This window comes from Carettochelys insculpta, chromosome 9, assembly GCF_033958435.1.
Source record: "Carettochelys insculpta isolate YL-2023 chromosome 9, ASM3395843v1, whole genome shotgun sequence".
Classification (NCBI taxonomy): domain Eukaryota; kingdom Metazoa; phylum Chordata; order Testudines; family Carettochelyidae; genus Carettochelys; species Carettochelys insculpta.
Genome location: NC_134145.1, coordinates 43,911,173 through 43,938,281, shown reverse-complemented (window position 1 = coordinate 43,938,281; position 27,109 = coordinate 43,911,173). Strand labels below are relative to the sequence as shown.

Sequence of the window (27,109 nt, the reverse complement as noted above, 5' to 3'; positions counted from 1 at the left end):
GATCATTGGTGGGCATTCTGTATCCTGTGGACTGCACATGGTCCTCAGGGTAAGTGGTTGGCAGGCTGCAAGACAGTGGCTGTAGTTGGCCATTCCTAGCTAATGGGAGCTGCAGGAAGAGGTGTCTGGCATATCCTGGTGGCTTACCGCTTCCTGTAGTTCCCATTGGCTGGAATGGTGAACCACAGTCACTGGAAGCTGCATAGGGTTCTACTTGCTGATGCTCAACATAACAAACTGTCTCATAGCCTGCCAGCTGCTTGCACTGATGGCCCATGGACTGGGGGTCGCCCACCACTGGTATAAATACTGTGTGCGCTGACAGGAGTGGTTCGCAGCCAGGAGACATATACTTATGCTGATGTAAGTTCTCAGTGTAAACTAGCTCATGCTCAAAGGCACTGAGAAGAGAATAAGCTTGTTATTGTGTTTCCAAAAATACCAAACATTGTGGCTGACATTAGGATATGTAAAAGTGAATTTTGTCCTCACAATTTTCAGAGTAGAACCACATTTTTAAGAAAAATTCTTTCTGGGCAAATTAATATTTTAAACAGCTTTGTAAGCAAAAATTTAATCTTAATATTTAACAGTGATCTAAATATAAACTTCTGAAGTTGGGGAAAGAGAGAAAGGCAACATAGAAATATCTTGTCTACGGTGACTCTAGTGTCTGTTGTTTAAATTAATGGTCTAGCACCGCAGTGTCCCATACGTTTGTTACTCACCATGTGTGGCGATTAGGACACGGCGTGGCGAATAAGGTTCTGGAGCCGCATGCGGCTGTTGGAACCTTTAAATTTGGCTCCTCCTGAGAGCTGCATGCAGGGAGTGCTATCCACCTGCTCTGTGCATGCGCCCCACCACTTAGTGGGAGAAGTGCATGGCAGCAACAACGGCAGCCCTGGAAGTGACTTTGGTGGTGGCCCTAGCAGTGGATCCAGTTGCGGTTCTGGTGACTTACTGGCGCTAAACTAGAATGGGGGAGCCTGGCTCTCAGGGAGGAGGAGTGCATTTATTTAGAGGGGGTGGGCATTTATTTAGTGGAGGGGCTGGGAGTGCCTGTCTCTTGGGGAGGACATTCAATTAGAGCTGGATGGAGTGGAGTCTGTGGCGAATATGGAAAGACGACAACCACAAGTGTGGTGATCTTTGAATTCCTGTTGGTCACCATTGGTCTAGCATTATTTTTTGTGATATGGAGCAGATCGGTTTTTTTTTTTTTTTGGTTAGTGGAAAAGCACTGTGTACAAAAATGGGTATTTTAACTTACAATATGTAATTCTTAGGACTAAAACCTTTCATTATGAACACATGCTTTCCAGTGTGTTCACTAGTTTATTATTGTTCTGATTGCTAAGGATTTTGGTTCTTGGCATTGACAATTACAGATATAAGAATTTTTAAGAGAATACATAGTTTGAAGAACGCTGAGGAATAGCAAATATGTATGGAGGAAATGTGTGTCAAATATGTATGTATGGAAGTGTGTGTGTCAAATTTTGAACCTATGGGAATCTTGTGTTCTTGTAAATTCACCCTAACTAAAGTAATGTTATCTTTTTTGACATGCATGGCTGGGTAAAATGTTGGGGTCTTGTAGAGTATGCCAGTTGGGAAGATAGATAGATGAAAGAGTTGGGTACCTTTTGATATAATTTTATTTATGAGGAATGTACAAAGTCCTATTTCACCGAACAAAGGAGGAATAAAAAACACTCTGGGAGATAATTCTTTTGCTAATGGCTTCAAGCCTCTCTTACCTAGCTTATCCAGGCTGTGTGTGTCTTCTGACCCTTTTAAGGCTACGTCTATACAAAAAAAAAAAAAAACAAACCAAGTCAGCCTATGTTAGGCCAGCTTACAGCCACTGCATTAAGTGCTTGCAATGGTTGATGTCCAGTCTATCTTCCATCTGTCAGTTATTCTTGTCAATTTCACAGCTCCAGCAAAGCCATGAAATTGATAAGAATAACAGCTAATGCAAGGAATGCAGTGGATACGCAGACACTGCCTCACCTTAACTATACCAACATAAGCTCTATGCCTTTCATTAAAGTGGTTTTGCTATGTCGTCATAGTAGGGGAGTTACACTGGTGGGAAGAGTATTTCACTATGTACACCTCTGCTGTTTTGTGAACAAAAGCGTATTTTTGTGTAGTGTAGATAAGGCCCATGTCTTTTATTGTTTACCTTTTTGCTTGTCTCTCTCATGCATACCCTTAATGATACTCAGCAATACCTCCCTTCCAGCCACTTACTTCAAAGTATTTAGTGGCTTTGGACATACCTTTGTTTTTGGAGGTGACCTCTGTGTGCTTTGTTTCGGAGACTTCAGTTGTTTCTGTGACTGTCATAATAAATATTTTGGGTTTTATGTACATTTTAAAGGTTTTCAAGGCAGTGTATCCAAGTCTTAAAGATGAAAAATACCTGCAAAATGCAGTGGTCAATGCAGTTATTTTTGAAGCAGAAATAATTAAAAGAAGACTACTAGGTGATTTCAAGTCCGAGCATATGGAGCATAATGATAACACTGAGATGAAAGTCCAATTCCAGCCATTTATGAGGTGTTCAAAGAACCTCTCTCTAGCAGAAACTGAAAAACTTGCTGCTGATAGAAGCATGGAGCCATTCATCGATGGAAACACGGTTTGTATACCTCTGGTAAAAATCTTTTCTATTCCCAAAGTGAATCAACTTTGTGGCACCTTTGAGAAGTTAAGCAAGCTTATTGCTGGCAAAGTAGCCCTGAGCAGTGATGGTTCTGCTGTGATAGTCATTAGCACATATGAAAATGAAGAGCAAGATTATTAAAAAAAAATCCTTCAAACTATGGAAACAAAAACCTTTTTTAGTAATTGATGCTGATGTTCTTTCTGTATAGTGTCGACAGTAACAGCAGTAACTTACAGTATTTTCTTAGTTTTAAGTATTTCCAGCAGAATCTAGAATGTTTGCTGTATGGCTCTTATTAAAGGCAGCCCAACTCTTTTAAGGATTATGGGGCAGGTTTTCAAAGGCACAAAAGGGAGAAGTTAAGTGTTCAACTTCCATCAAATGGCAATAGTTTGTTTAGCTATGCCATGTTTTCTTTTCCTTTTTATTTATCTCTCAGATATTATAATTATGCTATTTCAGGTATTTTGGGTGTATATATGCAAATTTCACTAGCTGAGACTTCATTAGCCCCAAGGCTACTTGTGTGAGTGGTGATGTAGTAGATCACTGTTCCCTCACCACCTATCTAGCTATAGTTTTCACATATTGATTCCAATGCTAAAACATAAGCAACATTTCTAAGTATATTGGATGTCAGGCATAAAACAGAATGTTAGAAACTTGCCTACGTTTTTCTTGTAATTTTTTTTTTTCGGTTGAAAAGGTGTGAAAGGTAAAAATGATACAGCTAGTTAGTTAGTGATGGCAGGGGAACGACAGTGAGGATAATCTTCTGGGAAAGTGGCAAGTATTTCATTGTAAAAGCACTATACTGTTAACGAAAAGGTGTTCCTATTGTTTTCTATTAAAAAGAGCCTTTGGAATAACTGGTCTCTTTTAGCTGTTCAGTAGTCAAACAAATTTCAGTTGAAATTGATATTTCTGACAGAATATTTCGTCATGCCTAGCCTGATTTAGGCAAGGATGTAATAAGCTTATAAAGTAGGTAGTAAACAAATGACTGACTATTAATCTCTAAGGCTATGTCTAGACTGTAGGGAACTGTTGGCAAAAGATATTCAAATTTTTGAGAGGTCTGCAGTCTGGATATGCACTCTGTTGACACAACTTCTGTTGCCAGAAGACTGCAGTCTAGACATAGCCTAAGAGTTAAAATTTTTGTGTATGAGCAAGAATAGTGTGTTCACTCACACTGGGGGAAAAAAGCAAACGTTTTCTCCTTTATGTGAGATAAGTAATATTTTTGATGTGCTTGGGTCAAGGCATGTGATTTTATTTTGTTAATATCTGAATGTTAAATATTCGTAAATGCTGATTAATGCTGAAATGTTTCTCTAGAGTAATGTACAGTTAACTAATTAACAGGCTTCACTTCTGCGACATTCCTGCTGCTTTCATTGGCAGATTTGGGTGGCCAAATGCAGCAGGATCAGATGTAATTTTTGTGAGATACTTATAGAAATGTAAAGCACTTTGTGTAATGGCTACCTAGTGTTTTTGAAAGTGATGAAGAATGGCCTTTGCTCGACTTCAGAATCTGGAGTGAGGAGGTTCCTGTCTCTTCTGGCTCCCCTTCAACTCTCAAATCATTCCTAGTGAAAGACCAGGCAGAAAGTAACTTAGAACATAGGGTTAGGTCAGAATCTATAAGCAGGATGAGCTTCTCTGAAGGAGTCGAGTGCTTTGAAGCATTCTGTCTCACACCAAATACTTACATACCTTAATGTTTTGTTTTGTGTGGAATTTTTCCATTACTGTTATAGTTACTATATGCTAAGTTGTAAACAAGACAATTTATAACTACTTTCTCCTTGGTCATTTTTATTTGTATTATTTTGGCTGTACAGTTAACTTTTGTTCAACATGTGAAATTCAGAGTTTGTAAATAAACAGTTCTTTGGCTAATAGTGAGCCCAGATATTAAATTAATGTGAAGTTAAGCTAGTCCTTTTTTTTTTTTGAAGGTATCCCAATGACAATTTCAAAGGCCTGGGGCTGCAGCTACCACCACTGCCACAGTAGCTGCAGAGCAGCAGTGACTGGGAGCCCCAGGCCTCAGAGGAATTGCCCTCTGTGCCCCCTCTGCCTTGTATGCAGGCCTGGCTTGGCGACACACCTAATATTTTGTTCCGTAAATACTGATGGAAATTGGTCTGTGTGAATATTGGGTTAGCTGGCTTTATCCTAAGGACTTGTAACACACTCCAAAAAACTCCACATAACAGGAATATAGAAGGAACAAGTGATCAGCCTTGGCTTTTAGGAATTAGTACTGGCTGTTAACATCTCAAAGGGAGAAGAAAGAATCCAAGAATAAATATGTGCTTCTGTGTTGCCTTTCCTGAGACTATCCCAAATCACCTCATAAATGTTAAGAGCTACAAATCCCTGGTAGGGGATCTTCTTTGTAGAAGCATTCATACTGAATCATGGTGAAGCCATGTGACGTGCCCAAGTTCTGACATCAATCAGTTATGGAGATATGACTTCGACTATGTCTACAATACCACCTATGTTAGTAAAACTTAGGTCATACTGGGGTGTGATAAATCACTTCCCTGGGCAACATAAGTTACACTGACCTAAGCACCAGTGCAGTCCATGCTGTGTTGTCAAGAGAGTGTCTCCCTCCAACAATGCGAATGCCACTCATTGAGAGTGGATTAAATAAATTGACAACAGTGCTCTTGCTGACATGCAACAGTAACCTTAAAGTAACTTAGATAAGTTGACAAGTTACCGATTTGAGTTCAACTGACATAAGCAAAGGCAAAACTATTTCAAGCATGTCTGCATTGTGGAGTTTGTACTAGTTTAAGTAGAGCAGTTCTTTTGTAGAATAAAGCCTTCCATCAGAATTTCCCACAATGATAAACAGGAAAGTTAACAATAATTTTGTTTAATTTTAGGTGTTTTAAACAGAGGCATTCAGTTAGACAACTTACCTATGTTTGCCAATTTAAATTCTGGGCCATATGAAAGGTCAATCCAAACACTGTGAATGAGGAAGCCAAAGGGGAGAAATTATGGAATAAAAATTTCAGTCTCCATGTGATACTGTCATTGACCAGGAGATGGCATACTTCTCATAGCAATCATTGTTTGGGGCTCACATGGTGGGAGTGAGGGCAAACCACCAGATCTGGCCCCCTACCATCTGGCAGCCCAGTGAAAGCCTTGGACAGGTTCCCTGCCTGCCACATGCCCTGCACGCTGCTCAAAGCCAGCGGGAGCTCCTGGGCCATGATTGCACCCTCCAGTCCTCTCTCACAGATCATAACCCCCTCCATCACTCAAACTCCCCCACCTCTTGCACCCCGGTTCCCTACCCTGAGCTCTTTTCTGCACCAAGCCTCCATCCCAGACCCTGCACCTCCTTCATTAATATCAGGGAAGAGTGCAGTCCTTGGCCACCTTCCAAATTCATGGAGTGCCCCCTATCAAAAATTATTCCCCACCCCTGTGTTAGACAGTCTAAAATGGTCAGTCTTGATACTGAATTCTTATTATCCTTAACGTTTTTGTAACATGCATTGAGGTCCAGCTATTTAAAACCTTATATGAGCTAAATAATAATTGTATTAGAACAACTGCTCTATTTGTAGTAGGAAGTATGACACTTTTATAAAATAGGTCTCTTCCTATTTATAACTAATAAACCTTAATGTACACGTAATTTGAATCTGTTAATGGATGGAAAAATCATGCTTTATTTCTATTATGCCAAGGAAGTGCAAGTCTTTGCTGTCTGAAGTCCTGTAAGATGATTGCATAGTTGCTTTGGTGCCTGAATTGGAGAGGGGTGGGGAAGATTGGCCAAAATATTAGGATGAAATTTTGTGGCCAAAAGAGAAAGGGAACTATTATAGGTATGGTATGAAATAAGGCAAAGGAGTGGGAGGAAGGACAGTGTGTGGGGAAAAGAGAACATTGAGAGGTGAAATGGAGGCAAGAATCACAGACTATTAGAAGTGAAAGTGTCCTTGAGAGGTCATCAGGTCCAGTGCCCTGCCCTCCCGCCAGGAGCAGAGCAATGCAGCATGGGGTAAACGTGGTCCGAGCAACTAATAGGGATATTTTGATGGGCATACTTTTGGCAGACTGTAGCATACTGAGCAAGTGATATTTGTGGGATAACTAAACCCTTGGTTGTGTCTTCCTGGCAACGTCCTGCCAAGCTACATCTAATTTTGAATTTACTAATATAATTAAATCTAGATTAGTATCTAATACCGTAAAAGACTAGGGTTCAGCTCCTTAAACTATGCTATACAGGAAGCACTCCTGAAAAAGTTTCCTGAAAAAGCTGCCCAATGCTTGTTTGGTACTCTGAGCTTAGAGTCCTCTCATTCTGCTCCTTCTGACTTGCTGTTCTACATTTTCTCTTCAGGTATAATTTCTCAGGGAATTTGTCTGTAAAACACTGTGCAAGTGACTCTTGCTACGTAACTGATTCACACATTATGTCTTTGACCTGCAGTGTCACTTTCAATGTGAATTTTTAGACTACAAACCTCTTGGAAGCCAATGGAATTAATGGGCACAGATTTCCACAGATTTTCTAAACAAAAAAACCTTCACTGTTAGGCAGAAATTTGAGTTCTGTGGTATTATTTTCCTTACTCTGATACATTTTTAACTGCCTGGAAACATTGAAAAAGTTCTCCTTCCTGGTATTTTGTCATGGTAATGACAATGGCAGGATGAAGTTTAGAGTATCCAAATTATGACTAAATTTTGTAATTTATTTTGATTAGTTTCTATTATTTAAATGATCAGAAGAAATACTGTTTAACTTGATACTTTTTATATGTCTGTAAGTTTTTTTTTTTTTTTTTTTTTATATGAAAACATATTATATGACTTTCTTTCTGGTATATACTGTAATGAAAAGACGGTTACCTGTTCTGTAACTGGTGTTCTTCAAGATGTGTTGCTCATGTCCATTCCAATTTGGGTGTGTGCCGGGCTTATGCCTCGTTACTGGAAGCTTTTTACCCTAGCCAGAAGCCCTAGGATCGGTGCAGCACCCCCGGAGTGGTGCCCATATGGCCGCCCATGTATGCACTGCCCACCCTGCCCCGTGCTCAGTTCCTTCTTGCCAGCTACTCTGACAGAGGGGAAGGCGGGAAGGTTTTGGAATGGCCATGAATAACGCATCTCGAAGAACACCAGTTACAGAACAGGTAACTGTCTTTTCTTCTTTGAGTGATTGCTCATGTGCATTCCAGTCTGGGTGAATGCAAGCCAATGTCTAGGAGGCGGGGTCGGAGCCCCGAAAGGAGTGCAGGACAGCCCTGCCCACCGCAGTGTCTTCCCGTGCGTGCTGCGTAACTGTGTAATGCACTGAAATGTGTGAATGGAGGACCAAGTGGCCGCCCTGCAGATGTCCTGGATAGAGACCTTGGCCAGGAATGCTGCAGAGGATGCCTGTGCCCTAGTGGAGTGAGCCCTGATCAGGGGAGGGGGAACCCCCGCCAGCTTGTAGCACTCTCTGATACAGGCCACTATCCAGGAGGAGATCCACTGAGAGGAGACTGGATGCCCCTTCATCCTGTCTGCCACTGCAACAAACCACTGCTGCAACTTCTGGAAGAGTTTGGTCCTGTCCATATAGAAGGCCAGTGCCCTCCGGACATCCAAAGTGTGTAAGCTCTGCTCCCTAGGGGAGGCATGGGGCTTTGGATAAAACACCGGTAAGGTGATGTCTTGGTTAATGTGGAAGGAGGAGACCACCTTAGGCAGAAACACTAGGTGGAGTCTCAACCTGACCTTATCTTTGTCGAACAGTGTATGAAGTGGGTCTACAGTCAGGGCCCTGAGCTCCAACACCCTTTTGGCTGAGGTAATGGCCTCCAGGAACACCACCTTGTAGGTAAGGAACAAGAACAGAAGGCGAGAGGTTTAAATGGGGGAGCCATAAGCTTAGACAAAACCAAATTAAGGTCTCATGTGGGGGCAGGGGGCCGAACCTGTGGATTGAATCTTTCCATTCCCTTCATGAATCTTTTCACCACTGGGTCTGAGAAGACCGATGACCTCCTGGCCCCTGGGTGAAATGCTGAAATGGCTGCCAAATGCACTTTCAGGGAGGATAGTGACATCCCTGTCTGGCTTAGGGTCAGCAAGTAGTCTGGGATACAAGGTGCTCGGGCCTCCCCCCGGGACAACCCCTTTTGAGTGGCCCATATGGTAAACCTTTTCCATTTGGCTACGTATGTTACCCTCGTAGAAGGTTTCCTGCTGTTCAACAATACTTCCCTGACAGGTTCAGAGCAGGCCAGCTCGACTGGTCTCAGCCATGGAGCTTCCATGCTGTGAGATGCAGTGCCTGGAGATTGGGGTGCCACAGTCTCTCCTCCTGTGTCAGTAGGTCCGGGCACAGTGGAAGCACCTCCAGGGTGCAAGTGGACGTCTCCAAGAGGGTTGAGTACCAGTGTTGTTGAGCTCAGGCTGGGGCCACGAGGATAACTGATGCTTGGTCCGACTGAATTTTCAACAGTGTTCAGTGGATGAGCGGTATTGGTGGGAAGGTGTACAGCAATAGACCCGACCAACAAATGCCTGAAGGCATCTGCCCAAGAACCTGGACTTCGGTTCTGGTAAGAGCAGAACATCCTGCACTTTGTGTTGAGGTGAGTGGCAAAGAGGTCTACCTTGGGATGTCTTCACCTCTGGAAAATTGAATTCAGTACTTCGGTGTGTAATGACCATTTGTGGTCCATGAAGGACCTGCTGAGGTGGTCCACTAGGGAGTTGTGAGCCCCAGGCACGTAGAACGCCCTCAGGAGAATCTGGTGCTGGATGCAGAAGTCCCAGAGCACGAGGGCCTTGACACACAGGGACGACAAGCGTGCACCCTCTTGTTTGTTTATATAGCACATTGCTGTAGTATTGTCTGTGCTGACTGCGACACACTGCTCCTTCAGTTCACTCTGAAACACTTTGCATGCTAGCCGAACCGCTCTGTGCTCCCACGCGTTTGTGGAGCTGAGTGTCGGTCTTGCTCCACAGAGCCTTAGTCTGTCGGTCCCCCAAGTGTGCTCCCCAGCCCAGGTCTGAGGCATCTGTGGCCAGGGATGGGGAGGGTTGTGGGGACTGAAGGGCACTCCGATGTAGACCGACCCGGCTTCTAGCCACCAGCGTAATTCCGTTAACACTCTTGGGGGGACTGTAACTAACTTGTCTATGTTGTCCCTGACAGGTCTGTATGCTGAGGTGAGCCACAGCTGGAAGGGGCGCATTCATAACCTGGCGTGCTGGACTACAAACGTGTATGCCGCCATGTGTCCCAACAGTCTGAGGCATCCCCTGGCTGTTATGGTTGGGAACCTGATCAGGCCTTTAATGCAAGACGCCAGGGCTTGGACCCTGCCCTGGGGCAGAAAGGCCCTGGCTTGCTCTGCATCTAGTCGGGCTCCCACAAACTCCATGACCTGAGTTGGGGCTAGCACAGATTTTGCCTCGTTCACTAGGAGGCCTAATGTGTCAAACGTTTCTTGTCTCAGCTGTACGTGTCTTGTCACTTGTCTCTGTGACCGACCCCTGATGAGCCACTTGTCTAGCTAGGGGAACAGGTGCACTCCCTGCCTGCGTAAGAAGGCTGCCACTACTGACATAAATTTAATGAAGACTTTTGGGGCTGAGGAGGGGCTGAACGGAAGGACTGTGAACTGGTAATGGTCCTTACCCAGCACAAACCAGAGGAACCTCCTGTGAGGTGAATAAGTTGCTGTATGGAAATATGCATCTTGTAAGTCGAGAGCGGCAAGCCAGTCCCCTTGTTCCAGCATTGGGATAATTATCCCCAGGGATAGCATACGAAACTATCTTTTTCACAAATTTGTTCAGGTTTCGCAGGTCCAGAATTGGCCGTAGCCCCCCTTTCGCTTACGGGATTAGGGAGTAACGAGAATAAATCCCTTCCCCCAGAATTCTTGGGTAACTTCTTCTATAGCCCCCTTTTGTAGAAGGCCCCTACTTCCTGCCTGAGAACCATCTCATGAGAGGGGTCCCTGAAGAGGGACAGGGAAGTGGGGTGGGAAGAAAATTGGGTAGCATATACCTTTTCTACCATATGGAGGACCCACTGGTCCAATATTATGCTGCACCATGCATGGTAGAATGGGGATAGGCGAGATGAAAATAAATACTGAGCTGGAACTGTGGGCATGGCCAGTGTGTCGCTCCTGACCACCCTGTCAAAACTGGTGTCTAGACCCTGGTAGGGGTTTCTGGTGGCTCTGGTCCTATGTTTGGCGACCCTGACGTCTCGTATTATGGCAGCCCCTTCTCCTGTTCCCATCCTGTTGTTGTGGGGACTGTCTGAATTGGGGCCTTGGGGTAAAATGTCTCTTTTGGGTCACTGGTGTACATAGATCCAGTAAGCGTAGTGTTAGGTGGACTCTCTCTCAATAAGGCTATGCTAGGACCCCTAAAAAGTTAGTCCTCTAGCCCGTGGCACTGCATGCCAGTGTCTGTGATCTGGTAGACCGTTATGTTGACCAACAAGGATAAAAGCAAAGGTTATGTAAACCGAACAAAAAGCCTTTTTATTAAGAAGCGAGGGTATACGGTGAACAGAGAGAGAGAGAAAAGTAATTAAGATTATAAAACACAACACTCTTAATCATAGCAATCAGTCCCACATTAACATGCACATAAACTCATAATCACCCTTCTTCAAAGTTCCAGATGGTTGCCCAGGACTTTCCACCGTCAGACCAATTGTAAGTCCTTCTGGAGAAAATCTGGGCGATCCCTCTGGTGAGTAGACGGTGTGTTGCTCTCCAATATCTGTAGTGGCGATGTCTCCAGTGATGACGAGCACTGTCTCTTGTTGGGAGTCCTGCGGTGTTTGATGTTGGTGGAAGCCCGTGCCACTCTGCCACTGAGATGGGCAGCACTTGCTAAAGGCTAGATGCTGTCCTTATATTGTCTTTGTGCTGGGAAAACTGATGTCATCAAGCTCCTGCCAGGAGACCCTGTAGGAAGCTCCTGAGGTGATTTAGAAAAGGGAAGAACCTGCTGTATCAGGATGACTCAGCAAGTTATGGTCCTCCATTTTGGGATTCAGTGTCAGATAAGGGTTTCAGCTTGGACACGTGACCATCCTCCATTTTGAATTTGGGGATTTGGATTTTCACTCCCAACAGTAGGGTGGTCCGTGAGTCCTTCATACTATGAAGCCTCTTGTTAGTTTTTTTTCAGAAAATAGGGAGGAGACCTCAAAAGGGAGGTCCTGAATGGACTGCTGCACCTCCTGTGAGAGTGCCGAGACCTGAAGCCATGCCCTGCTTCTCATGGCTATACCCGAGGCCGTGACCCTGGTGGCCGCATCTAGGGCAGCCTGTAGTGCTGCTCTGAATATGAGTTTCTGCTCCTCCACCAGGCCCCGAAATTCCGACTTGGTTTCTGGAGGGATCAGCTCAGTGAAACGGTCCATGGAGCTGGCCGTATTGTCACATACTTGCTAACCATGACTTGCTGGTCAGCAATTCTCAAGTGGAGGCCACTTGTAGAATAAACTTTCCTATCGTACAAGTCTAATCGTTTGGCCTCTTTGTTTTTAGGGGAGGGCCTCTGGACCTCCGCCTCTTCCTATTGTTCTTAGCATCCACGACAAGGGAGTCGGGGAGGATGGGTGAACAGATGTTCATTTCCCTGTGCTGGGACAAAATACCAGTGCCTGTTTTTCCTAGTCGTGGGCAAGGCTGAGGCCGGGGTCTGCCATGCTGTTGCTCTCTCAGTGGGGCCTCCAAAGCAGTGGTCGGTGCCCATCTTGGCACCTGAGGAGTGCGGCACCTTAGTGCCACATCCCACCCCTGTGTCTCGTGGATCGCCCACGGGATCCAGAAGGGCCATTGTGGGGCACCTTGGGGGGGCCTTTGCCACTCCTCCTCTAAGGGGTTTCAGGAGTGGTGTCAATGCCCACTGCATTGAGATGACCTTGTACTCCCGCTCCAAGCTGAGCTGGAGTACATAAGAACATAAGAATGGCCATACTGGGTCAGACCAAAGGTCCATCAAGCCCAGCATCCCATCTGCCGACGGTGGCCAATGCCAGGTGCCCCAGAGAAGGAGAACAGAAGACAAGTGATTTATCTCCTGCCATCCATCTCCTGCCCTTGTTATGAAGGCTAGGGCACCATACTTTATCCCTGGCTAATAGCCATTTATGGACCTGACCTGCAAAAATTTATCAAGCTCTTTTTTAAACCCTAATAGAGTCCTGGCCTTCACAGCCTCCTCGGGCAAGGAGTTCCACAGGTTGACTGTGCGCTGTGTGAAGAAAAATTTCCTTTTATTAGTTTTGAACCTACTACCCATCAATTTCATTTGGTGTCCCCTAGTTCTTGTATTATGGGAAAAGGTAAATAATTTTTCTATATTCACTTTCTCCACACCATTCATGATTTTATATACCTCTATCATATCGCCCCTCAATCGCCTTTTTTCCAAACTGAAAAGTCCCAGTCTCTCTAGCCTCTCCCCATATGGGACCCTTTCCAAGCCCCTAATCATCTTAGTCGCCCTTTTCTGAACCTTTTCTAATGCCAATATATCTTTTTTGAGGTGAGGAGACCACATCTGCACGCAGTACTCGAGATGTGGGCGTACCATAGTTTTATATAGGGGAAGTATGATATCTTTTGTCTTATTATCGATCCCTTTTTTAATAATTCCTAACATCCTATTTGCCTTACTAACTGCCGCTGCACACTGCGTGGATGTCTTCAGAGAACTATCCACTATAACTCCAAGATCCCTTTCCTGATCTGTCGTAGCTAAATTTGACCCCATCATGTAGTGCATGTTGGAAAAAATAACCCAAATTACACGTATTACCTTACACTTACCCACATTAAATTTCATTTGCCATTTTGCTGCCCAATCACTCAGTTTGCTGAGATCTTTTTGTAGTTCTTCACAATCCCTTTTGCTTTTGACTGTCCTGAACAACTTGGTGTCATCTGCAAACTTTGCCACCTCACTGCTTACCTCATTATCTAGATCATTGATGAACAAGTTGAACAGGATCGGTCCCAGGACTGAGCCCTGGGGAACACCACTAGTTACCCCCCTCCATTGTGAAAATTTACCATTTATTCCAACCCTTTGTTTTCTGTCTTTTAACCAATTCCCGATCCATGAAAGGACCTTTCCTCCTATCCCATGACCACCTAATTTACATAAAAGCCTTTGGTGTGGGACCGTGTCAAAGGCTTTCTGGAAATCTAGGTATATTATGTCCACTGGGTGCCCCTTGTCCGCATGTTTATTAACCCCTTCAAAGAATTCTAATAGATTAGACAGACACGACTTCCCTCTGCAGAAACCATGCTGACTTTTGCCCAACAATTCGTGCTCTTATATGTGCCTTGCAATTTTACTCTTTACTAGTGTTTCTACTAATTTACCTGGTACTGATGTTAAACTTATCGGTCTATAATTGCCAGGATCTCCTCTAGAGCCTTTTTTAAATATTGGTGTTATATTGGCCGTCTTCCAGTCATTTGGTACCAAAGTGGATTTAAAGGATAGGTTACAAACCACTGTTAATAACTCCGCAATTTCACATTTGAGTTCTTTCAGAACCCTTGGGTGAATGCCATCTGGTCCTGGAGACTTGTTACTATTCAGCTTATCAATTAATTCCAAAACCTCCTCTAATGTCACTTCAATCTGAGTGAGTTCCTCAGATTTGTCGCCTAAAAAGGCTGGCTCAGATTTAGGAACCTCTGTAACATCTTCAGCCGTGAAGACTGAAGCAAAGAAATCATTTAATCGCTCCGCAATGGCACTGTCTTCCTTGATTGCTCCTTTTATATCTTTATCATCCAAGGGCCCCACTGCTTTTTTAGCAGGCTTCCTGCTTCTAATGTATTTAAAAAAAACATTTTACTATTGTGTTTTGAATTTTTGGCTAGCTGTTCCTCAAACTCTTTTTTGGCTTTTCTTACTACATTATGACAGTTAATTTGGGAGTGTTTATGTTCCTTTCTATTTTCCTCACTAGGATTTGACTTCCACTTTTTAAAAGCTGCCCTTTTCTCTCTCACTGCCTTTTTAACATGGCTGTTTAGCCATGGTGGTTCTTTGTTAGGTCTCTTACTGTGTTTTTTTATTTGGGGTATACATTTAAGTTGGGCCTCTAGTATGGTGTCTTTAAACAGTTTCCATGCAGCTTCCAGGGATTTTAGTTTAATTACTCTACCTTTTAGTTTCTGTTTAACTAGCTTCCTCATTTTAGTGTAATTCCCCTTTTTGAAATTAAATGCCAGAGTGTTTGACCGCTGCGGTGTTCTTCCCAACACAGGAATATTAAAAGTTATTATATTGTGGTCACTATTTCCAAGCGGTCCAGTAACAGTTACCTCTTGGACCAGATCCTGCGTTCCAGTCAAGACTAGATCGAGAATCGACTCTCCCCTTGTGGGTTCCTGTACTAGCTGCTCCAAGAAGCAGTCATTTAAGGCATCAAGAAATTTAATCTCTGAATCCCGTCCTGAGGTGACATGCACCCAATCAATATGGGGATAATTGAAATCTCCTATTATTACTGTGTTTTTTATTTTGATAGCCTCTCTAATCTCCCTCATCATTTCAGCATCACTATCACTGTCCTGGTTAGGTGGTCGGTAATATATTCCTAATGCCATATTCATATTAGAGGAATGAATTGTTATCCATAATGATTCTATGGAACATTTTGATTCCTTTAGGATTTTTACTTCATTTGATTCTATATTATCCTTCACATATAGTACCACTCCGCCACCCGCACGACGTGTTCTGTCTTTCCGATATAATTTATATCCCGGTATGATAGTGTCCCACTGATTGTCCTCATTCCACCATGTTTCTGAGATGCCTATTATGTCAACTTCCTCCTTTGATATGAGGTACTCCAGTTCACCCATCTTATTAGACAGACTCCTAGCATTAGTGTAAAAGCATGTTAGAAAACTACCACTATTTATATGTCCGCCTTTCACAGACGTGGTGGATTTTTTTATGCACGATTGTTTCACATCTGATCTTGCCCATATATTATTTCCCACGTTCCCTATCTGACTAACTTCTAGGGAATCCCTGTCTATGGAGCCTCGTGTAAGAGAAGTCTCCGTCCGATCCAGGTGCTCCCCCGCACCAATCGGCTTTCCCCCACCTCTTAGTTTAAAAACTGCTCTATGACCTTTTTAATGTTTAATGCCAGCAGTCTGGATCCACCTTGATTTAGGTGGAGCCCATCATTCCTGTATAGGCTCCCCCTACCCCAAAAGTGTCCCCAGTTCCTAATAAATCTAAACCCCTCTTCCCTACACCATCGTCTCATCCACGCATTGAGACTCTGAAGTTCTGCCTGTCTATCTGGCCCTGCGCGTGGAACTGGAAGCATTTCAGAGAATGCCACCAAAGATGTTCTGGATTTCAGTCTCTTTCCTAGTAACCTCAATTTGGCCTCCAGAACATCTCTTCTACCCTTCCCTATGTCATTGGTACCAACATGTACCACGACGACCGGCTCCTCCCCAGCACTGCCCATAAGTCTGTCTAGATGCCTCGAGAGATCCGCAACCTTCGCACCAGGCAGGCAAGTCACCATACTGTTCTCCCGGTCATCACAAACCCAACTATCTATATTTCTAATGATCGAATCCCCCACTACTAAAACCTGCTTCTTCCTAACAGCTGGCGCTCCCTCCCCCGGAGAAGTATCCTCAGCACGAGAGGATACATCACCCTCTGGAAGGAGGGTCCCAACTACGGGATGGTTTCCCTCTGCTCCCCTTGACTGCTCTCCTTCCCTGAGCCTTTCATCCTCCGTAACAGCCTCAGGACTGTCAGATTGGAGGTGGGACAGCCCTACTATGTCCCGGAAAGTCTCATCCACAAACACCTCTGCCTTCCTTAGCTCCTCCAGTTCAGCCACCCTGGCCTCCAAAGCACGCACTCGGTCTCTGAGGGCCAGGAGCTCCTTGCATCGAGCGCACACATACGCCACCCGCCCACAGGGTAGGTAGTCATACATACTGCACTCGACACAATAAACAGGATAGCCCCCACTCTGCTGCTGGGCTTCTGCCTCCATTTCCTACTCTAGTTATATATGAGGGTTAATTAAATGTTTCAGATAGAGGTTGTTATAAAGGATTTAGTTTAAGGGCAACAGAAGTCACTGGCTCCCTCCAAGCTCCCCCTCTCAACTCCCCTCTCCAAACTCCCTCCTGTTAGCACGCACCCTGTTTGCCAGCACCCAGTCGCAAAGCTCCCTGGTCGCTTACTAGCAGGGTTTAAGTGCTCGGCCTCCCTGATAGCTCCTCCCTCTGCCTACAGCTCAGCCAATCAGCACACGGTGTTTCAATTCAAACCTAATCAGCTTCCAACTGCCTGCCTGCCTGCCTGCCTGCCTGAGCACACGGCCTTTCAAACAAACAAACAAACAAACACTCAGCTCAGCACTCCAAACAAACAAACTCCAAACTCCAAACAAACACACAAGCCCAAAACCTCCAAATATAAGCAGCCACTTACCCCAAGGTGCTTTAGTTTGCTCCTTCCTTCTCCTCCTCCAGGAGAGCCTCTCCAAACTCCCTCCTGTTAGCACGCACCCTGTTTGCCAGCACCCAGTCGCAAAGCTCCCTGGTCGCTTACTAGCAGGGTTTAAGTGCTCGGCCTTCCTGATAGCTCCTCCCTCTGCCTACAGCTCAGCCAATCAGCACACGGTGTTTCAATTCAAACCTAATCAGCTTCCAACTGCCTGCCTGCCTGCCTGAGCACACGGCCTTTCAAACAAACAAACAAACAAACACTCAGCTCAGCACTCCAAACAAACAAACTCCAAACTCCAAACAAACACACAAGCCCAAAACCTCCAAATATAAGCAGCCACTTACCCCAAGGTGCTTTAGTTTGCTCCTTCCTTCTCCTCCTCCAGGAGAGCCTCTCCAAACTCCCTCCTGTTAGCACGCACCCTGTTTGCCAGCACCCGGTCGCCAAACGAGTAAAACGAGTCCAACTGCAATTCAGACTCTGATGCTGACAACCATGGGGGTGCCAAGGGTCACATAGCTCCCACCGGTTCTTGCATGCTTTGCACTGTCTGTGTGGCACTGAGGGAGGTGACGATTTGCTGGTGTCTCATTGGTGTCAGGAGCTGTGCCGGCATCCGTAGAGCCTGAGCAGGCGCCTGGAACTGGGGCAAGGAAGGCTCCTGATGTGGCATCTGTAGCAGTATCATAATTTGCAGGAGGCCTTGTACAGTGCTAAAGGCCTCTGGTGTCAAGGGCAGCCTGGGAGAGTACGGGTCCCGCCTCACACCGGAGTCGATGCCCACACTTCATGACCCCAGTCACGGTGCGATCTGGTAGACTCCCCTGAAGCTTGCCTTTGCCTCCTTCTTTCATGGGATCAACCCTGGTCCTGTCTTCTCTTTTTGTGAGGCACTGGGGACTGTCTCTTATGGCGCCAGGAGGTGCTAGGTGCTGAGTCCTGCTCTCGGTGCCAGAACGCTCTGCATCGACGATATGCCACTCTGAGTTCCCACCAGGGAATGTCTGGGTGCAAGGCTGATTCCATTAGTACAACCTTCAGCCATTGAGCTCTATCTTTTAAAGTCCTAAGCTTGAAGTCCTTGCAAATAGAGCAGCGCTCCCGGAAGTATGCCTCACCGAGGCAACTCAAACATGCCTTATGCGGGTCACTTTTGGGCATTTGTTTGCCACATTTTGAACAGTTTTTAAACCCCAGGGAGCCAGGCATCACAAGGTGCCGAGGGGGGTTAAAGACCTACCACGGCTCAGCAGGTGCTAAGAAGAGCTATTTACCTATGAAGATAACTATATAAACTATTTACAACTAAAACAATAAAGGCTACCAGCGAACGCTCAACAATGAGGGAGCTCCAGCAACCTACAGCACGGCGAGAAGGAACTGAGCAGGGAGTGGGGTGGGCGGTGCATATATGGGCTGCCATACGGGCACCACTCTAGGGGACGCCACACTGATCCTAGGGCTACCAGCTAGGGCAAAAAGTTTCTGGCAACTGGGCATGCACCCGGTGCACACCCAAATTGGAATGCACATGAGCAATCACTTGAAGAAGAACAAGCTAAATTTAATGAGTTCATGCAGCACTTCTCAAACTTCAGTGCTCTGAAACCCCTTTCTATGAACAAAAATGACAACAGTGTCCCAAGTTGGGGAACTGAAGCCTGAGCCCCATTACTCCATGTGGGGTGCCAAAGCTGAAGCCCAAAGAATTCAACCCTTTGATCCACACTGTCCAGGGCTGAAGCCAAAACCTGAGCCCTACCACCTGGCAACCCATTAAAATGGGGTCATAACCCACAATTTGAGAACTGCTGAGCAGAGGTGGGAAAAGTACCCAAAAAAGTTACTTGAGTGAAAGTGCACCTACTTTTTGGGAAAATGTAATTAAGTAAAATTAGTCTCCTTCTGGGAAACTACTTGAATAAATGTGCAAGCAATTGTCACATTTTAATTGTGCTCAGGTATCCAGGAGTATCCTTGAATTTCCACAGGGTAGCTGTCTGTAGTTGTTCCAGAAGGAGGTTTGCCTTTTACTTAATTACATTTTCCCCAAAGTAATTTTACTCCGTAACATTTGGGTTCTTTCCCCACCTCTCCTGCTGAGTTAGTGTATAGTTAAAAGGGAAAACATTTTCCTTCTCAATTATTGAGTTAATTTGTGCCAGCATATAGTGTTAATCAGTATTCTCCTTTACTCTTGTCTGTGAGGAAGAAGAGCCCTGAAAACAACACTCACTTCCAAATGTAAGAGCAATCTTATTTGTAGTCACCAAGGGTGCATGCAACTGTAACTTCCACTTTGGACAAAACTTAATTGGTTAACTTATAAAAATGCACAAGTCTGAGGGTTTGTGTACAATATTTAAAGTTATACAGCTTTTGAAGGACATCATCAACAACAAAAAATTATACCCAGGAAGATACATTTTAAGGAATCAATTAGATCTCCTCCATAGTCCTAATCATTACTGCTTTTGATGTGAAAAGATGCTATATGAGAATCCTCTGCCCTGTGCATTGCAAACCTCTGTGTATTTACTAATGCTGTGAAAAATTCCAGAAGAGGTAGAATTAGTGTGCAGGTATTTATATAATCAGTGTTTCCTAAGTTCTAAGATGTGTGATTTAACACAGTAGAGTAATAAACCACTTCCCATTCTTCCTGATAAATTTTATTTTTATTTTTAGTTGGAGCATATCTGACACGGGAATGCAGTGCTGGTTCTACTACTACTACTACTTAATCCTTGTACTCCATGTGGAGCATAGGTCATCTACAAGCCTCCTCCACTTCAATGTCTTGGGATAAAACTTCTAGCTGACTCCAGGAGTATCCCAGTTGTCCTTCAACCTCAGTAGACCTTCTCCACATTGTCCAAGGTCTTCCTCTTTTGTGTTTTTCTTGTGGGTTCCATGTGAGAGCTTGATGGACTGTGCTGGATGATGGCTTTCTGAGTGTGTGGCCTAGCCATCCCCTCTTTCTTCTCTTGATTTCAATGTCAATTGATTCTTGTCCTATCCTGCTCTGTTCCAAAACTCCTCATTTGTGACAAAGTCTTGCCATTTGATGTGAAGGGAATGCAGTAACATAGTTTAAAAAATGTATTTTTACTTTTACTATGGGAATGCAGTAACATAGTAAAAATACAGATGTTCTGTACTAAGGTGTAAGATCTGGTATTTCATTCCCTCCACTTCCTCCATACCACTTTTTTTTTCTATTAGAAGGAAAAGTCCTCCTCCCTGCAATCATAAGTCATAAACAATTGTCACATCTTAACTGTGCTCAAGTATCCAGGAGTATCCGTGGATCTACATAGGGTAGCTGTCTTTTTCAAAGTGTTTTCCTTACACTGCCCTCTGAAGCTAATGTGCATAAGTGTGTGCATATTTCTTGTTTCTTAAAAGGTTGTCTCACCCTCCTTAACTCCAGAATTAAAGTTGTAGTTATGATCCATTTATAGCTATTATATTTACACACAAAACACTGAGGAAGAAAGTGGAATAAATAAGACAAGAAAAAGGAGCAGAGGCAGCAGTTAAAAAAATACAGAAACTACCAATCCTGTCCATGCTCAAAAGATTAGTGCAGTTTATTTTGTTGTTTTTAAACAAATGTGTTTTGACACATTACTTAACTAGAACTCAGTCTCAATTTCCTTATTGCCAGTAATATCCAAAAAGTATATTCATTTTTTTATATTATTTGTTATAGCCAACTTTGACTTAATTCATCACTGTTTAAAGATAGCACAATAGGGATCCTATTGCTAAAATAGGCATATTTTTACAGGCCATCTGTGCTAAATATTTATGGCCCTATTACTTGTCCTGAGTTTTACATTCAAGAACAGTGTTACTGTGCTGACATAATGAATTATAAGACAGGTACAGAAACACAAGTTGTAAAAATGGTCTCTCTTTTTTGTAAGCTTTATCATTTACCTGGCAAAATTTGTTTTAGTTAAATATGATTGGCAAGAAATCAAACTAAAAAGGGAAAAGGTGAGAAAAAAATAAGTAGCTTGTTTTGTTAAGAAAGGAAAATGAGATGATAAATAAAGAGTGATGGGAAGGGTGGGTGAGTGGGTGTTTTTTTTTTTTTTAAAGCACAGTGATGTGTTTGCTTAGATGAAGAATATCAAGTGCATGGTACCAGACTAATGTACCTTTAAGCTACATCTACCCTACGAAAAAAAGGCAAATGTATTAAAGTTTGATTTAGTAAAACTGGGTTTTATAAAGTCAAAGTTGAGCTTGTGCACCTGCCCACAAAGTCAACTTACTGTGTCCCCACTAAATTGCCAAATTTTAACTATTGCAGCAATGCATGCTGGGAACCTTAGCTCCTTGGCATTCCGGTTTTTCTTGGTGCAGTATGAGGAAAAAAATGCCCACAAGTGGATGTGGGTGTGTGATGTCATCTTTCCAGAATGCATTGCCCTCATTCCCCTCCTATTGAAAACAAATGGCCATTTTTCTGAAGTCTTTTCCCCCTGCAGAGAGAAATTGTTTGAGTTGTCTGCATTATGCCCTCCCGCAAGCCATTTCTAAGTGTCCATTGCTGTGACTGTTCTTCATTCTATCCCTTTTTAAAGAACGGTGACTTTAAAAAAATAACCTGACTGTACCATGTCAACAGGTCGCTCAACTACTTTTCTTCCTGTGAAAATACACCGAAAAGGGGGCCTTCACAAGGTGAAGCACCCAAATGAGCTTTGAGAGCACCCATCTGACTGTGGAATGCCCCAGTGGAACAAACTAGCTCCATGCGACTAACAAAAGAGCTGTGGGAGCACCCAGCTGACTGTACCATGTACCCATGATGCCCATGCAACTTGGGAAAGGCTTTGTATTATTCTCAAACAAAGCAGGAAAGAATGAAAAGTAGGGAATCCTGGAGGAAAGAAAAATGGTGACTTTTAAAAATAAGGGAGGACTCAGCTGACTGTGCTATATCAACAGGTCGATCAACTAATTTTCCCCTGGTGCAAATACAGCAAATGGGTCACTGCTGAGTCTGTGGCTCCTCTGAGTCACATGTTTTGGGAAGGGAGAGTACTGGGGAGTGTTTATCAGGTGCCATGGGCCAACTCCCTGGCATGTGTTACCTCTGAGCAGCCAGCCCCCGAGTAACTTGTTGACATTTTTTCATTCAGTTGGGTGCCTAGGCAGGGGGGCGGAGGGGCCAGCCCCAAAAATATGTGCCCCCATGGCCAGCTCCCAAAAAACTCAGCTGGCCCCAGCCAGCTGAGTAACCTGTTGACATGGTTCAGTCTGTCTGCCTAGTGGGTGGTGGGGCTAGTCCTGAAAATATTTGCTCCGGAGTGGCCAGCCCCCGGTGCTTGGTGAGACCCCAAAAAATGTGACGTGCAGCAGCCTTCACCCTGCGTGATCTGCACTGCGCAGCTGGCATGTGGTGTAGTGGGGTGGGAGCTAGCCCTCAAGCTGCATTATGCCTGGGAGAAAGTGGGGGCTGCCCATACAAATGTGAAGTGCAGAAAAGAAGCTTCTTGGCCTCTCCTGCCGTCTGCAAGCATAATCCCCACAGCCCAGCCACCACGTGGTGTGGTAGGGGCTGGCCTGCCAGCCGCCTGGGGGGAGGGCTGTCGCCCAGGTCCAGTGGGGGTAGCTGGCCAACCACAGGGCACTGGGGGTGGGGAGGGGCTGCCCTGTACAAATGTGAAGCACGGAAAAGTTTCTTTGGCTCTCCTGCGCAGGGAAGAAGCCTTCACCCCCACACCCCAGGGGTGACATGTTGCTGTGTGCTGTGCCACTGTCTGGTTCCCAGAGCCAAGCTGCCATGTGGTCAGATGGGGGCTAGCCCGACAGCCAAAATGAGATACTGGCTTTCTTGATGGCTCCATGCTGGGGCTCTCGTCCATGGCTAGAGGCGATCGTCTGGCTAATCAGAAAGCAAATTAGTTCAAATTGCTGTGCTTCCTGCTTCCTGCACCCCTGAAGAGCAGTGGAGGTGAAAGTGGGCAGAAGGTACACATTCTGGGCATTGTGGGATACCACTGAAGGCCAATAAAATTCATTTAAAGAGATACTGTTTCAACACTAGCACTAATTTGATCTTTTAAATTTGAACGTGGTGGGACACTGCATGAGAGGGTCAGGGCAAGGAACTGGACTTTAGCGTCCATGAAAAATCGTCCTAATGGTATTTGTACTGATGACACGCACATTGTAAAATTGAGCTAAGTGCCTTAAAATTGACTTTATGCTCTAATGTAGACATAGCTTTACTTAAAATGGCACTTAGCTGTGCATAAACATTTCAACTTAGTTTTAGTCATCATTCAGCTCTAGGGCGCCCAACTTTTCCAAGTCATTTGTGGAGATGGTTCTGCTCTTTTATAGTAATTGGTGAGATTTGGGGTCATAAGAGTCAGTTTGAAGATGATGAGAAGTCCTCTGGCACTTTATAGACTAACATATTTTGGAGCACGTACACATAAAAAATGTGCATGTGTATGTACACTCTCTCTCTCTCTCTCTCTATATATATATATATATGTATATATCATAGAATACTAGAATTGGAAGGGACCTCAAGAGATCATCAAGCCCAGCCCCCTGCCCTCATGGCAGGACCAAGAACCATCTAGATCATCTCTGTTGGATTTTTATCCAACCTGGTCTTAAATGTCTCCAATAATGAAGATTCTACAACCACCCCAGGGAATTTATTCCAGTACTTAACCACATTGACAGGAAATTTTTCTTAAGGGCCAACCTAAACCTCTCTTGCTGAAATTTAAGCCCATTGCTTCTGGTCCTATTCTCAGAGGCCAAGGAGAACATTTTTTGTCCTTCCTCCTTGTAGCATCCTTTTAGGTACTTGAAAGCTGCTATCCTGTTTCCTCTCAGCCTTCTCCTTCCCAGACTAAACAAACCCAAGTCGTTTATTCTTTTCTTATTGGTCATATTTTCCAGACCTTTAATCATTTTAGTCACTCCTTTCTGGACCCTCCCCCATTTCTCCACAGCTTTCCTAAAATGTGAGGCCCAGAACTAGACACAGTACTCCAATCGAGGCCTAATCGGTGCAGAGTAGAGTGGAAGAAATACTTCTTGTGTCTTGCTCTCAACAGTTCTGTGAATGCATCCCAGAATCACGTTTGCTTTTTTTTTTTTTTTTTTTTTGCAACGGTGTCACATTGCTGACTCATACTTTGCTTGTGGTCTGCTATGACCCCTAGATCCCTTTCTGCAATGCTCCATCCTAGGGAGTCACTTCTCATTTTGTATGTAGGAAAATTATTGTTCGTCTCTAAGTGGCGTACTTTGCACTTGTGTTTATTGAACTGGTTTCCTCAGACCATTTCTGCAGTTTGGCCAGTTTGTCTTCCAAAGCATTTGCAACCCCCTCCCACCTTGCTATCATCTGCAAACTTGATAATCATACTCTCTATCCATTATCTACATGATTGATGAAGATATTGAACAGCACTGGCCCCAAACTGACCTCCGTAAAACCCCACTTGTTATTCCCTTCCAGCCTGACTGTGAACCATTAATAACTACTCTGTGAACAAGTATCAGAGGGGTAGCTGTGTTAGTCTGGATCTGTAGAGCAACGAAGGGTCCTGTGGCACCTTATAGACTAACAGAAAAGTTTAGAGCATGAGCTTTCGTGAGTTAACTCACTTCTTCAGATGCTGGTCCTGGAAATCTGCAAGGCCAGGTATAAATAGGCCAGGGCAAGGCTGGGGATAACGAGGTTAGCTCAGTCAGGCAGGCTGAGTTGTATTGTCATCAGTAGATCTGGAGGTGTGAACTCCAAGAGGGGAAGCTGCTTTTGTATTTAGCCAGCCATTCACAGTCTTTGTTTAATCCTGAGCTGAGGGTATTGAATTTGCAGATGAATTGTAGCTCAGCAATTTCTCTTTGGAGTCTCTTTGGAGTCTGCAATACCCACCTGAGGAAGTGAGAAAACAAATCAACAGAGCCAGACGTGTGCCACGAAGCCTCCTACTACAGGACAAGCCCAAGAGAGAAACCAACAGAACACCACTAGCCATCACCTACAGTCCTCAGCTAAAACCTCTACAGCGCATCATCAGGGATCTACAGCGCATCCTGGACAATGATCCCCCACTTTCACAGGCCTTGGGAGGCAGACCTATCATTGCCCACAGACAACCTGCCAACCTAAAACAAATCCTAACAAGCAACTACACACCGCATCACAGTCACTCTATCTCAGGGACCCATCCATGCAACAAACCTCGTTGCCAGCTCTGCCCACATATACACACCAGCAACATCATTACAGGACCTAACTGGATCAGCCACACCATTGTGGGCTCATTCAGCTGCACATCTACCAATGTAATTTATGCCATCATGTGCCAGCAATGCCCCTCTGCCATATACATCGGACAAACTGGACAGTCCCTCCGTAAAAGAATAAATGCACACAAATCAGACATCAGAAATAGCAATATACAAAAACCCATAGGAGAGCACTTCAATCTCCCAGGACACACAGTAGCAGATTTAAAAGTAGCTATCCTGCAGCAAAGAAATTTCAAGAACAGACTCCAAAGAGAAATTGCTGAGCTACAATTCATCTGCAAATTCAATACCCTCAGCTCAGGATTAAACAAAGACTGTGAATGGCTGGCTAAATACAAAAGCAGCTTCCCCTCTCTTGGAGTTCACACCTCCAGATCTACTGATGACAATACAACTCAGCCTGCCTGCCTGAACTAACCTCGTTATCCCCAGCCTTGCCCTGGCCTATTTATACCTGGCCTTGCAGATTTCCAGGACCAGCATCTGAAGAAGTGAGTTAACTCACGAAAGCTCATGCTCTAAACTTTTCTGTTAGTCTATAAGGTGCCACAGGACCCTTCGTTGCTCTACTCTGTGAACAGTTATCCAACCAGTTATGCACCCACACCTGTGTGTTATATACTAATTACACACATATACTATACATTTATATTTCAAAATTGGAATTTAAATATAGTCACAGCCTTCATTTATAAAGCTAAAGAGTGACCACATTAAATACAGGAGTCAAATTACAAATTATGGGGGCGGGGGGGGTGCACTGGGCCCGGTGCTGCTTCAGCCTGGCTGGAGCACCCCCTGCTGTTGTCTGCCTAAAGTGGCTGTGGATGGGGGGCTGCTTTGGCCAGGGTGGGGGCACTCTCAGGCCAAGTTGTTGCAGATGGAGGTTCCTCTGCCCCCCCCCCGCCCCCGGAGCATCCCTGTCTGCAGCATCAGTGCAGGTGGAGGATGCTCCAGAGGGCCTCCCAGCCACCCTCTGTCCCCCCTTTAATCAGTTTAAATCTGTTTAATTAGTATTTAACAAATTAACCAATTACATGGGCTTTTCCATCCCTAGACTTGCTGGGAAGGAGGTGCAGGAGCAGGGTGAGGTGTTTGGGGAGTGGAGGAGTGAGCTGGGGTTGGGGGGGGCCTGACCGGGGGGGAAGGGTGCAGGAGTAAGAGAGCACAGAAGCAGAGTTGGAAAACAAGAGCTGGGCAGGAGGTGGGTGCAGAATCCAGTCAGGGCTGGGAGAGATGGGAAGCAGGAGGAGACAGATGGGGATGTGCGTGCTGGTCCTGAGAGGGAACACTTACCTGGCTCTGTGCTCTCTGCCACTCGTAGGTACTGCCCTCTGCTGCTCCTGTTGGGAAAAGTCTGCCCCATGGGATACTGGGGAAGCCTTCCTATCAGCCATTTCCCGCACCCCATTACCCCAGCCAGTGGGAGGTTGAGTGGCAGTGCTCAGGGCTGCAATTCTCCGCCACATGCCAGATCCAGCCTGTGAGGCTCAGGGCTTTCCACCGATGCATAGATACCATTTTGGAATGAAGAGGTGTTGATGTAGCTTTTAAAAGGCTTCT

The 27,109-nt window shown here is 44.8% G+C and overlaps 1 protein-coding gene across 4 annotated transcripts in view; it reads left to right on the top strand.

Annotated features, from left to right (window-relative positions):
• HENMT1 (HEN methyltransferase 1) overlaps positions 1–21,143 on the top strand; it is a 33,036-nt gene extending 11,893 nt beyond the window's left edge. Inside the window, exons 7-9 of one of the 4 annotated variants that reach the window (XM_075002983.1) lie at positions 2,393–2,668; positions 19,448–19,483; positions 19,928–20,041. In XM_075002983.1, the coding sequence (XP_074859084.1) occupies positions 2,393–2,668; positions 19,448–19,462 (291 nt within the window). In that variant the 3' untranslated portion in view covers positions 19,463–19,483; positions 19,928–20,041. Of the gene's footprint in view, positions 1–2,392; positions 5,171–19,447; positions 19,484–19,927 lie in introns of those variants that run through there. The other 3 variants (XM_075002984.1, XM_075002981.1, XM_075002980.1) reach the window with 3 other exon arrangements.
• Positions 21,144–27,109: the final 5,966 nt, after the last annotated feature.